Source organism: Chelonoidis abingdonii, chromosome 9 (assembly GCF_003597395.2).
Source record: "Chelonoidis abingdonii isolate Lonesome George chromosome 9, CheloAbing_2.0, whole genome shotgun sequence".
NCBI lineage: Eukaryota > Metazoa > Chordata > Testudines > Testudinidae > Chelonoidis > Chelonoidis abingdonii.
Window position 1 is genome coordinate 39,972,230 of NC_133777.1, and position 13,456 is coordinate 39,985,685.

Here is a 13,456-nt window from a genome sequence, read left to right on the forward strand (position 1 = left end):
CATGTCAGATGGTTACTGATTCATATGTCTGAAATTCACTGTGAAATTATTCTAGTTAGTACACTATGATGTTCAGTTCAGAAAATTCCCAGGTACTGAGTCAAAGAGGATTTTCTGTTCTGGATTATAAATGAGATAAGCTTTATCTTTTCTGACTTGCTGTCATCTGTGTTCTTATATAAGCATATGGCAATACAAATGTATAGAAGCTGCTACAGAGGAAACAGTCTTAACAAACACAATATAACACCAGCTTAAATTATTTTCTGGAATCCTTGTTGCTGTGTGTATTAAATGTGGGTTACAGGATGTTATACTGTAAACAGGGGGGATACAATGGACCTTTCTGAACCCTTTGAAAAGGAATTCTATTTGTGGAGTAAATAATACTGGTCTGTTGTCACCATGTGTTGAATATGTTGCAAATGTAACTGTATATTGATTTGCTTAGATACATGAAATAGTTGGAAAACCCCCACTGCGGCCAGGTTCTCAGCTAGTACAAACTAGTGTAGTCCTATTGACTCCTGTGCAGCGGTGCTGACTTATGTCAGCTGAGGATCTAGCCCGCTATTTTTCAGGTGGAGAAATAACAGAAAACAATTCTGCATAGTCCGCTATCATCTGTGATATGGAAAAGTTAGCATCTTTTCTGCTGTATTCATTTTTATTCAAGTATTTTTAAAGAAATAAATAATAAAGAGCATTACAATTTAACTTATAACAGCCCTCTGATCACTCCCTTCCCTGCTAAAATAAATCCTGACCAAAACTATGATTTTTTTAAGATCCTGAGTATTACCACCTGCTTCCCCTTCTTTCTACCCCTCAAAAAAGCCATGAGTGGGGAGAAGCGTCTAAATGTATCCCAAGTGAATCCCGAATATTTTTGCAATACCATGCAAAGCTCAACTCAGTTTGAACAAGTACTTGAACAGAAACTGGAATTGTTGAGACTGTTTAGGGATCTAGGATTTTAAAACAGGCGACTGAAGGTCAAAAGAAGTGGTGGAAAGAAAACTATTAGAACCCCACACACAATTCCTACAGAACATTTAACTGATTTAAGTGAAAACGCGTATTAATTTATGGGACATTTCAAATAAAAGTACAGTCTCACTGTCATTATTGATTAGAATTTAAGGGCACTTCTGAAGCCGACTGCTGCATGTATTAATTTTAATGTAAATGTGATCAAGGTGATATCTTAGATAGTCACCAACATAGGCAAGTTTACTAATTTGAGAGAAATCACACACCAAATCGCACAACTGGCTGATTAAGGGACTGATCTAGAGTCTATTAAGTGAATAGTAGTCTGTTCATTGATTTCGCTGGGTTTTGGATCTAGACCTGCATTTACTGGATTAATTATAAAGGCAGATATAATAATGACTAAACCTATAAACTTTAAGGAAATTGCCTTTATTACTATTGCCTTTATTTACTTTGGGGACACACAGAATTAATGGGATTGCTAAATTTAGTATTTTAAAGTGTTAATTCACTAAGAAATGTTTTTAATCTGTGAAATTCACTGTTCATAAAAAGGCTCACAATGAAATTCATTGCCTCTTTTTGAGAATGATCTCTGTAGATCCACACTTTTTAGAGCATATGTCTTGGAATCAGACCTCTTGGTACCTGTGGAAAAACAACAGCCATTAGGGTTGTGTGCATATCTTACGCAAGGAGTTAACACTCTAGGGTGGTTATAGGCACCAAAAAAGGTTAAGGTCATCAAAAAATATTATTTCGTCGAAACAACCTCTGTGAAACAGGGTCACTTCTGATGAATCTCCCAACTCAAAAAATGTTGATGAAAAAGTCTTGAAATTGTCAAAACATTTTTGAACGAAAAATTCCGTTTTCTGGTTCTAAGATTCACAGAGTATAGAAACCATTGTGATAATCTAGTCTGACCTCCTGTATAATAGGACATAGGACTTACCTGAGTTAATTCCTTTTTGATGAAGTTAAGGTTAACAATATAAATCAGTATATAGGGTAAAATATAGTAGAGATGTCACAATTATTCCCAAACCAAATATAATAAATCCAGGAAATTCAGAACTAAAATTAAACTTCAGTCAATCCAAACATGTTAATATATGGAAAAATGCTGCCAGGGCACCCAAATCACCTTACTCTGTCCTAAAGGGATACATGCAATAACCATACAGGTGTGGTGAGTGTTTTGGTACAAGATAAAATTAATGTGGGAATTTCCTTGTTTTTTTATTTAAAAATTCCATAAATGAACAAAAAACCCAAGTATAATGTTACCATGTGATATTGCTAGTGATTTGAAGTAGCAACCATATATCATTTTTTTTAAATGTTGCCTTTGATGATCAGTTGCACCAATGTGCGCTGGCTGCTTCCTGCCACTCTGAAGCAGCACAAGAAGTCAGAACATACTGGTCGGTTAAATTGGGTTTACAACTGCTTTGTTTTGCTAGAGCAGCTTAAAACAGCCATAGTGTACACCCAAGTTTTTTCCATCCTCCACTCCGTCCTTCAAATGCCGCCTGCTTCTTGCACCTCTCTGTATTCCCTGGTGCATCCCACCAAGTTTCCCCTTCTTGCATTCTCTACATTCCCCTGTGTGCACAGACCTGTTTTCCCTCTCTCCTGCACACCCCTGCATGTATGTACACATCATTTCCCCACCCCATCCTCCTGCACTGCCTACACACACCCCTCCTGTGAAGTGGGTGGACTCCCCTGCAGGGTCCTAGAGCCTGGGTTCAAGCTCTAGTCTAGTAGTCTACATAGCAATGAAACAGCCCCTGCAGCCCAAGCCCCGTGAGCACAGGTCAGCTGCAGGTTTTTCTTTGCTGTGGGCAGCACATTCTTAGGAGTGAAGTTAGGCTATGATCTGGAACGGCACTTAAATATGCCCTGGCTCTGGGCACACTGAGATAGCAAATGTGAGGGACCGAGTCTTACATGCAACTCCCAGGCTCACACCCCAAGGCGGTGATTTACTTCTCCTTTGGCTGCTCCTGATGCCTAAACCATTGGGAACACTACCCAGAAGGGGTGCATGAATCAATTATTCTGCAGGGATAGAGTAAAATCTGCAGGGTACATTAATTCTGTGCTTGTGCAGTGGCACAGAATTCCCCTAGGAGTAAATTTCATCTGTATAAAGTCTGCCATCCATCAGATGGATCAGATCAGCCTCCCTAAATGGTGTAAGCCCAAGTCACCATAAAGGATGCCTCAGTGTCCCAGCCTACTGTGTAGCTTGTGTCACAAGCGCATGGTGAAGGTTGGAGATGCTGGTGGTAGTTTTCTTGGTAGCAGATAATGCCCCTGGAACTCACATCCAGCAGAAATACAATTAAGATCAAACTTGCCCTCTTTGCTGAGGCTTTTCCAAATTTTGGTTTCCTAGCTGACTGGTAAAGCTTCAGGCAAGAGGGAAAACAGCAAGACTTTTGGGCTCTCTTACTGAAATCTTGAATGCCTCAACTTAAGCCTTAAAAGGTATTCAGATATCATGAAGATACATGCCATGCTTACAATAGTAAAACTAGTCTTGATCAGTAAACTTGTTCCATTTTCTAACTCTTATTCTGGATCCCTGCACAACTGCCAGATACCTTTCTGGGGTACCTGTTGTCGTAGGAAGAGGTCCTGAAACATAAGACCTTGTATCAGAAGCCTAGTATGAGGCTTGAGGCCTGTACTAAAGAAGTGGTCAAAGCTTTTCTAATACCAAGCAAAGTCAGGCTATGATCTAGAGGCAGACCCTGCTCACGGACTCTGGCAATAACAGGTCTGATATTGCAGAAACACACATTCCTAAGTAGTGTTAGGTGCAAGAATATACATGCAAACACATTCCAGAAGGATGGTACCAGAACACCCTGATACCAGCACATTCCCCCAAAATAACAGGAACACACTGACACATCCTAAAGATTAGGTCAGGATGACAGCATGATGGATAGAGATGTTTTGATTGAACCAACAGGTACAAGGCAATGGGTGGTGCCCAGATACGTCAACAGCAATATGTAACTTGTTTGTATTGGTGTATAAAGAGGTATCTCAGAGGGAGTGTCTTTGGCTAGCCTAGGTGGGCAGTGGAAAATCCCACCACTGACTGAGCTGTGTCCATTGTCATGGACATACATGTGCTAATGTAATTGTAGACGTTGATCCGGGGAGGTAGGACCATGCTTCTTCGACAATAAACCTGGCTGGGTGCCTTCGTACCTTAAATCAATCTTGTGATCATTGGATGGTTCGCTCAAAGTCTGCTAGGACAGCACACAGGGAGAACATCTAACCACACCAGTGATAAAAGAGAAAATTTAACTTCTGACTATATTTGAAACAATAGCAACAGCTATTTTGGAACCTTAGTTTACTGGCTTCTTCTTACAGGAAATTTAGGACAGTCATATTTTTTCCAAGAGTCTTTATCTTTCACAGTCATATAATAAAACAACCCTGTAATCTCTAAAGCCAGGTCTTCTTTCTCCCCTTCTGAGGGGCTTGGAAGATGCTGACCTTAGTGGAAGTGTTGTGGTTTCACTTAAACATGACAGAGTACCACTCTGTGGTAGTTCTGCCTGTAACAATGCAGAGAGGGTTGGGGTGATAGTTGGACTAGTGGGTCCACCACTACACATATATACTAGCCCAAACTTCTCATTTATAAGTTTACTGGGCAGCAGCTCATGGGTTATTTTAGCATCTGTGGAGTTGCTATACTGATGACCCATAATCTGCAGGCGGAAATTCTGTTCCCCTGGACCACCACAGTGATCCCCATGAAAGTCTGATTGCTTGGAACCTACATTTAAAAACGTTTTGTATCTTTATGTGGGTTAATATCATATTATATTAATATGTTCCCTATTCACTCTGGAGTCAGTATATCAATTCTATTATATCTGGTACATGGGGCAGTAAATGCAAATCTTCATGCTTCTGTTTCATTTCCTTTAGGACCTTGACGTGTGTGCAAAGAATGTGAAACTATATATTGATGAGAACCTTGTATTCGATGGTCAGTTAGAAAAAGGCTGTGGAGATCTAACCACTGATTTCAGCACTACAATTGACCTTAAAGACAATAGACAAGAGATTGCTGCACATTCTACACAAGGAAATAAAAAATCAAATGGAACTAATAGCACAGGCAATAAGGAGGACCTGTTTTTAAAATACCCACAGCCAGACAGGGCTTCATTATACTGGAAATATTCCTTAGAAGAAAATCTCCCTGAGGAAATGAAGAATTCCATCAACTTTAGGAAAGAGAAATTGACTAAATTAGAAGAAGATCTGAAGGTGTTATCAGCTCCTGTGTCTGCGAAGGCTCTCAAGAATGATAGGTCAGAATCAGCAGTTATGGAGTATGTTCAGTCTGATGACGAGCTTACTATGAGTGAGCAAATGGAAAAACTAACTGGAAGAAAATTATCTGAATCTTCAGGTGTAACTCCATCTTGGTTACAGTCCTCTTCCCGAGTGACAGAGAAGTGCCATAAACAGAAACCCTCCTGGCTGGATACAGAGCACCCTTTAAATGTGAGAATTCAAGAGCAGTCTGATGGCACCATGAGGGGCTGTCCAGGATTTATTGATGAGACTATCAAATGTCACAGAAGTGAACTGGGGAGATCCAACAGTAGAAATGCAAATGGAGATGAGAAGACACAAATGGTAACCAGTAAAGGCTGTTCTATTGACTTGGACATTTTAGACCAGCTTCCAAACAAATATTACTGCACCCCTGAATGTCCTGCTAGTGGGAGGAGAAGCGGGAGAAGTGTAAGAAAGGAGGTTTTATGTACAAGTCATGGAGATGAAGGTCTGACACACACAGGTAAGAGCTGAAGATAGCATCCTTAACTCAAGCATTGCTTACATATTCTCCATTATCAGGATTATATGAGACAGGTTTTAGTTACGCTAATGCAATATTTAGTTTTTGTTGTCCTCGAGCAGTACAGAGACACCACTGCACTGAGCATAGTGCAAACATATATTGCTAGAGATCCTCTGTCCTGAACAGCTTGCGTTCAGTGTCAGTCATGTTCAGAGGAGAAGTGGATTCCATGGTTAATTATGTTGGAAGGTTATCTTTGCAATAGGACTAGCTGGAAATTCTGATGAAAGAGTTTAATCAGATACTGCGTATTTATTAACCTGAAAAGTTTTGTAAAAATGGTTTAGATTTGATGAATTTTCATTGATTCTCAGGCAGGTTCTGTCAGAAACATGACTGGTTTCCTGCCAGTTCACCTGGTTGGGGTGCTAGTGAGCCTGTGTTTCCATGGTATGTGGCTCCAGATCAAGCCCCATCACGTGAGCGCTTCCAGATTCCCTTTCATGGAGCCTGGGAATCCTGGCTGTATCCAAGGCTCAGCTTCTAGTTCTCGAGCAGGAAGCCTTTAACCCCTCAGAACTCCAACCTGAGCCAGTGCTTTCAGGGTTTCCAGGCTCCAGGCCACATAGGCAGAAGTCTGGAAGTCCTGAGATAGGCTCCCAGGATTTGTGGCTTCAAGGTCGCGTGGCTATACAGATGCCCTAGCCATGGACTCTGGGCCTTTCAGACTCCCAAGCCAGCTTACCAACCTATTTCCAAGAAAGTGGACAAGCTGTACCAAATCCTTTATGAGGGGTTTTCATGCTTTCATGTGCATCTTCCTCCTAACTCCCTAGGACTGGCAGCAACAGTATAGAGGTCAAGATCTGGGTATTTACACTAAGCTCCTAATGACAGAGAGGGGAAAAGATTAGATCCTTTGGGAAGGAAGCTGTTTTCTTCATCTTCCTTAAATATGAGAATTGTAAATGATGAAGCAATGATGGCCACATACACATTTCATATCTGGGACAAAAATTCACTTTTTGCAAATAATCTTCCATAAGAGCATAGTATGTTAGCCAATGCCCTCATCAGGGATAGTCAAAATATGGACAGACACCCTTAGAGCTTCATTTGACGTTTTGGATGCTGCTCCTAGATTGGTTGCCTTCTCTGTAACTCGTCGCAGACATGTTTGGTTCTTCTTTGAGATGTGTCCCTATGGGTGCTCCCCTGTAGGTGTGTCTGTGTCACTGCACGTCTGATCAGAGATCTTTGGTAGCAGAGTCTGTTGGGCCTGTACATGCTCTTTCCCTTCCTTGTGTTGTCTGTTCCCCAAGGCTAATTAGTGTTGTGAGGGGGAACCACCCTCATTTCCTTCTCAACCGCCAATTAGCAATCCATTCACAGGGTACGTCTACACTACCTGCCGGATAGGCAGGTAGCTATCGATCTATTGGGGATCGATTTATCGTGTGTAGTGTAGACGCAATAAATCGATCCCCGATCACTCTTCCGTCAACTGCTGAACTCCAGCTCAGTGAGAGGAAGAAGCAAAGTCGATGGGGGGAGCGGTGGCTGTCGTTCCCACGCCGTGAGGACACGAAGTAAGTGATTCTAAGTCGATCTAAAATACGTTGACTTCAGCTACGCTATTCTCATAGCTGAAGTTGCATATCTTTAAAATCAATTCTCTCCCCTCCCCCAGCCAGTGTAGACCAGGCCACAGATACTTTAGCTCTTTAGAAATGTTCCCTTAGTGTTTTCATTTGCTCTTTTCTTCTTAGTGTTGTGGGGTTTCTGTTAGTTTTTCCTTCCTTGTTTAAAAATAAATCAACCCCCTAGTTTTTATTTTATCTCCTTCTCTTCCCCCCGCCCCCCACCCCCAAGGGATTGCCCCCAGTAAGGGGCATGCCTGGTTCCCCTGGGTTTAAGAGGCACCTCTCTGGCAGGGAAGCCATAGTGGTTACAGACAGACATTCCCTCTGTGTGCGATGCCTTGGAGAGGCCCACATTCCACATTTTTGCTAGCAGTTAAAAGCCAGATGCCAAAAAAGCCAGGAACTAAAGTTGAAACTACACCTGGTGGAGGGATGCAATGAACTCCCGTGGCCGCCAACATCACGTGAAATCTACCTCTTATGATAGGGACTGGAAAAAGTTTGACTTGTTTGGAAGGAAGACCTACTCTTCATTGACCTTGCAGTTCAGAATTGCAAATTACCAGGCTTAACAGCGAAATGCAACCACAAGAACTACGCCAAACTTAATGCTTTTATTGACCACCTGCCAGAATCACAACGAGAACAGTTTCAGGCCATTGTATATGAGGGGCAGCTAGTGGCGAGAACAGCACTCCAGACTTCACTAGGTGCTGTGGATACAATGGCCCGCTCAGTATCAACAGTGGTCGTGATGTGATGGACACATCATGGTTCTACCTTTTGGGGCTCCCAAAGAAGATTTAGATGATGGTCGAAGATCTCTTTCGAATGCACAAAATTGTTTACATTTAAGACTGAGGCATTGCTCCACATTCTCAAAATTGTAGAGACACACTATGGTCATTGGGAATCTACACACTGGATCAGAAAAGGAAATTTAGTCCTCAGTATTCCCACACATGACGTCAGCCACAGTCCCCTCCACAGCGCTATTATGAGCCATAGCAAAAGAAGTCTACATTTCATAGGTGTAAACCCTCAGCCCCTCAATCTTCAACATCAAAACCTTCCACCTCGAAAAACCAGTTTTGATGTCTTGGTCAAGGCTTTGAGAGACCACTCCCTACAGCATTAGCTGCAACTTTCAGACCTTCTGCATACCTTCGGATGCTGTCTTGCTCTGTTTCTTCAAAATTGGGAACACATATATACCGACAAATGTGGTTTGGAGATTTTCTGCAATGGATACTTTATTCATTTCACCTCCCTCCCCATCCCCTCTTCAGGGACCTTTCTTACGAGAGATTGTCAAGACAGGAAATAGATCACCTCCTATGCCTGGAAGCCATAGAACCTGTTCCGGTACATCTCAGAGGCAAAAAGTTTTTATTCCCGATATTTCCTGATCCCCAAGAAAAAAGGAGGCTGAAGACCCATACTGGACCTCAGAGCACTGAAGAAGTACATGAAGGCAGAAAAATCAGGATGGTCACAATAGCGGTGATTATTCCATCTCTGGATCAGGGAGATGGTTCTCAGCCCTTGACCTCCAGGATGCATATTTCCACATATCCATTTTACCGTCCCAAAGATAATTCCTTTGGTTTACCCTCTGTCAGGATTATTACCAGTACAGAATACTTCCTTTTGGCCTCTCTTCGGCTCCCAGAATGTTCTCCAAGGTCCTTTTCATAGTATTGACTTATCTACACACCCTGGGGATTATGATTTACACATACTTAGATGACTGTCTCCTCAGACCCCACTCCTTCAAAGATGCCCTACGAGTCACCCACGGAACAATGGACATATTCATGAAGCTGGGTCTACAAATTAATGTCCAAAAATCAACCTTAACTCTAGTACCATATTTGGAGTTTATAGGGGCCAATCTCGACTCATTGCAAGCAAAAGCACTCCTTCTGCAACACAGATTTCACAGCCTGCCCACACTCATTTAGACAATTCAAGCCAGCCCACAAACGCCAGCCAGACATTGCCTCCAGCTTCTGGATGTATGGTGGCAAGCACATTTATAATATCTCATGCCAGACTATACATGAGGTTTCTTAAGGCATGGTTCAGATCTGTATACAGACCAAAGACAGGTTAGACAAATGCCTTCCAGGGTCAAACACTCCCTGGATTGGTGGAAAGACCCAACAAAAGTCTGTATGGAGGTCCTGTTCACACATCTCCCCCAACATTGTATCCCTAATTGGCTGGGGAGCACATCTCAACAACTTCAAGAGTCAGGACAAGTGGTTGCCCATGGAGATAACTCTCCACATCAACCTCCTCGAACTCAGAGTGGTCAGAAATACTTGTGCTCACTTTCTTCCACTGATCAGAAATAAGCACACAAAAATTATGACAGACAACATAGCGTGCATGTATTACATAAATCGTGAAGAGAGTGCAAGACCATCCTCCCTATGCGCAGAAGCGCTAAAGCTATGGAACTGGTTCAATCGCTACAATGTTTTAATATCAGTGGCTTATCTACTGAGAATGCAGAACACAACAGCAAACAGTCTCAACTGCAAGTTCTCACATGACTATGAGTGGGAAATGAACCCAACAGATATTCTATCAATGGGGACCCCGACGATAGACTTGTTTGCTACTTACCTGGAAATGTCCACTCTATTGCTCCAGAGCCAGCCTTGGGAAACACTCATTAGGGGATGCTCTCCTTCTTCCATGGGACAAGAGTCCTTCTCCCATTCCCTCTGCTGTTCAAGGTCCTGATAAAAATAAAAAGAGAAAAAGCAAGCATCATTCTGATTGCTCCCAGCAGGCCAAGACAGACAGATTACCCATGTGTGACACAGCTGGCAATATGTTCCCCAGTCCCTTTTCAACCCACCCCTTTACCTCTTTTTGCAGAACAAAGGACAAAATCTCTATCCCAACCTGCAGATCCTCTGTCTCAAAACTTGATTCCTTCGTAGTTCCAAGGAGGTGCAGGAAGTGCTACTACACAGTAGAAATTCGGCTACCTGACACATTTACCTGCAGAAGTGGACTGTGTTTCAGGTTTGGTGCAATTCCAGACAAATTACCCCAGCATCTTCCACTCTCCCCATGGTATTGCACTACATACAGGATCTCAAGAGGTCAGAGCTATCCCTCAGTGCACTCTGAGTACACATTGCAACCATAACGGCTTTCCATCAGCAAACAGAAGGATATTCAGTTTTCACCCACCCAAGTACAAAGAGATTCCTCGCGGGCAATGCCTGTCCCCAACCCAGATATCCCACTCCAACGTGAGACCTAAATTTAATTTTAAAGAGCCTGACTAGACCATCCATTGAACCTATGGCCTCTTGTTCACTTTCATACCTGTCAATGAAGATGGCATTTTTGGCAGCCATCACCTCGGCTAGGAGAATAGGAGAGATAGCAGCACTAATGGCTCCCTCCCCCCTCCACAGTATTCTTTAAAGACAAGGTTATTCCTAGGCCACGTTCAAAGTTCAATCCTAAGATGACCTCATCTTTTCACATAAAGCACCTGATTCACCTACCAACCTTTTCTCCTATCTCACTGTGATAATAGGGAGGCTATACTGCGTATGCTAGATGTTAGGAGAGTCTTAGGGCTGGTCTTCACTATGGGGAGATCTACACTGCTTCAACTGATGCAGCAGGGGTTGATTTAGCGGGTCTAGTGAAGACTCGCCAAATCGACCACAGAGCGCTCTCCAGTTGACCCTCGTACTCCAGCTCCCCAAGAAGATTAAGGTAAGTTGATGGGAGAGCATCTCCGTCAACGCAGTGCAGTGAAAACACCGGGGGAAGTTAATCTAAGCTATGTCAATTCTAGCTACGTTATTCATGTAGCTAGGGTAACATAACATAGGTCGACTTACCCCAGTAGTGAAGACAAGCCCTTAGCCTTTCATCTGAACGGGATGAAAGCCTTTAGGAAATCTCCTAAGCTTTTCCTCTCCATTGAGGAAAGGTCAAAAGGCATTGCAATATCAGCCCAAAGACTTTCCAAATGGTTCTCAAATTGTTCTAGCCACTGCTATCATGCTCTCAATGTGTTACCTCCATCTGGAATCTGCATATACTCAATGAAGTGGTTTCCACCTCTGTCACCTTCCTCAAGAATGTTCCAATCTTATAAATCTGTAGGGCAGCAATTTAGGCATCTGCTCATTCTTTCGCAGAACACTATGTGATTACTGGAAACTGTGCTTCCAACACACAGGGGTGCAGACACACTGCAATGGTACACCCATGGGGCACACATCTCAAAGAACTATCATTACTGCACAAGGTAACTTCCTTTTATGATCCTCTTCTCTTTCCCCTGAGACAAAGTCAAAGATTAAGGAACTTCTGTTTGAGAGAGACAGTCTGTTCGGTTCTAAAACAGATTAGGTGTTGGAAAAGATTAAAGAAACTAGATCTATGGCAAGATGTCTAGAACCATTTCGGTCTTTCAGACAGAGAACTCCATCCTCATTCAGATACCAGAGACAATATAACATTTTCACAGTCTTTTTATTACTCTCAAAGAAAACATCTTTATCAAAAACAGCAACAACAGCATCCTCCTCCTTCTCAGTCTCAATTTAAGAAAAGATTCTCCAAACTCAAGATGAGACTGAAGTGCTTTTCTATGACTTCTTTTTGCCAAATATTAGACCTCAGGTTTGATATTAAAACCAAGAGCTGCACACGAATCTAGATGCTCATTGTCTACCCTGTGGAGACTGTCTGTCTGATTTTTACAATATATGGCAAAACATCCTGTGGACAGATGGATTTTGGAAAGGAGGGTTACACCATACAGTTCAAGACTATTCCACTCTCCCTTTCCTTCCCTTTTCAGGGACACCTCTCACAAGAGAATTCTCAGGGCAGAAATCCATTCTCTGCTACTACAGAGAACAATAGAGGAAGTCCTGGAGGATCTCAGGAATCAGGGGTTTTATTCTGGTTCTTAAGAAGGATGGAGGTTTCTGATCAATCCCAGATCTGAGAAAATTAAACAAATACATTAGGAATTTTCACTTCAGGATGCTGACTCTTAGATCAGTTATCCTCTCTCTTTCTGCTCTAGATTAGCTTGCTGCTCTCTATTTAAAAGATACTTACATCCACATTTCCATTCAACCATCTCACAGAAACTACCTTCATTTAACCCTGGGACAGGTCCATTTCCAATACAAGATTTTCCAATTTGGCCTTTCTACTCTACCTTGGGGTTTTGCAAAATACCTTTCTGTAATAGCAGCCTTCCTGAACAGACAATGCATTTTTGTGTTCTCATATTTCAGTGACTGGCTTCTGAAAGCTCATTCTAAAGTCGAGTTGAACAAAGTCATTCTCTTCACGTATTCTCTATTCCAAAAGTTATGTTTTCCGACAAACAAGAAAAAATCATATTGCACCCAATGTAAATAATTCTTTTCATAACAGTAGTTGTCAACTCCACAGTAATGATAGCATTCCTCCCAGAGAAAAAATTCCAAAAACTGAAATCCAGCTTTCTCCAGAAATCACTGCAGGAAGTACTGTTCTTCCTCATCTTTCTGGGTCATGTGACTTTAACAACATGTTACACCTTACACAAGATTCAGAATGAAACCTCTGGGTTTCAAGAAATTTCATTCTCACAGTGCACAGCATGTACATGATGCTTACAATCCAAGGAAAGCTTGGAATACTTTTCTATGGTGGATGAAGCCCAGGAATGTACTGAAGGGAATGATGTTCAACCCCCCGCCTCCTTCAGTAATAATTACAATGGATGCTTCCAAGATGGGTTGGGGGCACATTTCAACAAATTATTAACAGTGGGTCTCTGGAATCTGCAAAAATCGTAAATTGACATCAGTGTTTTGGAATTAAAGGCAATCCATTTAGCACTCAAATCCTTACTCCCTCAGATTCAAGGCTCTGCGTTGCAAGTTGCCATCAGCAATGCGTCAACAGT

At 42.2% G+C, this 13,456-nt stretch overlaps 1 protein-coding gene across 2 annotated transcripts in view; it reads left to right on the top strand.

Annotated features, from left to right (window-relative positions):
- Positions 1 to 13,456, top strand: part of KATNIP (katanin interacting protein) — a 166,640-nt gene that overhangs the window by 76,147 nt on the left and 77,037 nt on the right. For both annotated transcript variants that reach the window (XM_032794660.2, XM_032794661.2), the window contains one exon: positions 4,969 to 5,851. In XM_032794660.2, the coding sequence (XP_032650551.1) occupies positions 4,969 to 5,851 (883 nt within the window). The remainder of the gene's footprint in view (positions 1 to 4,968; positions 5,852 to 13,456) is intronic.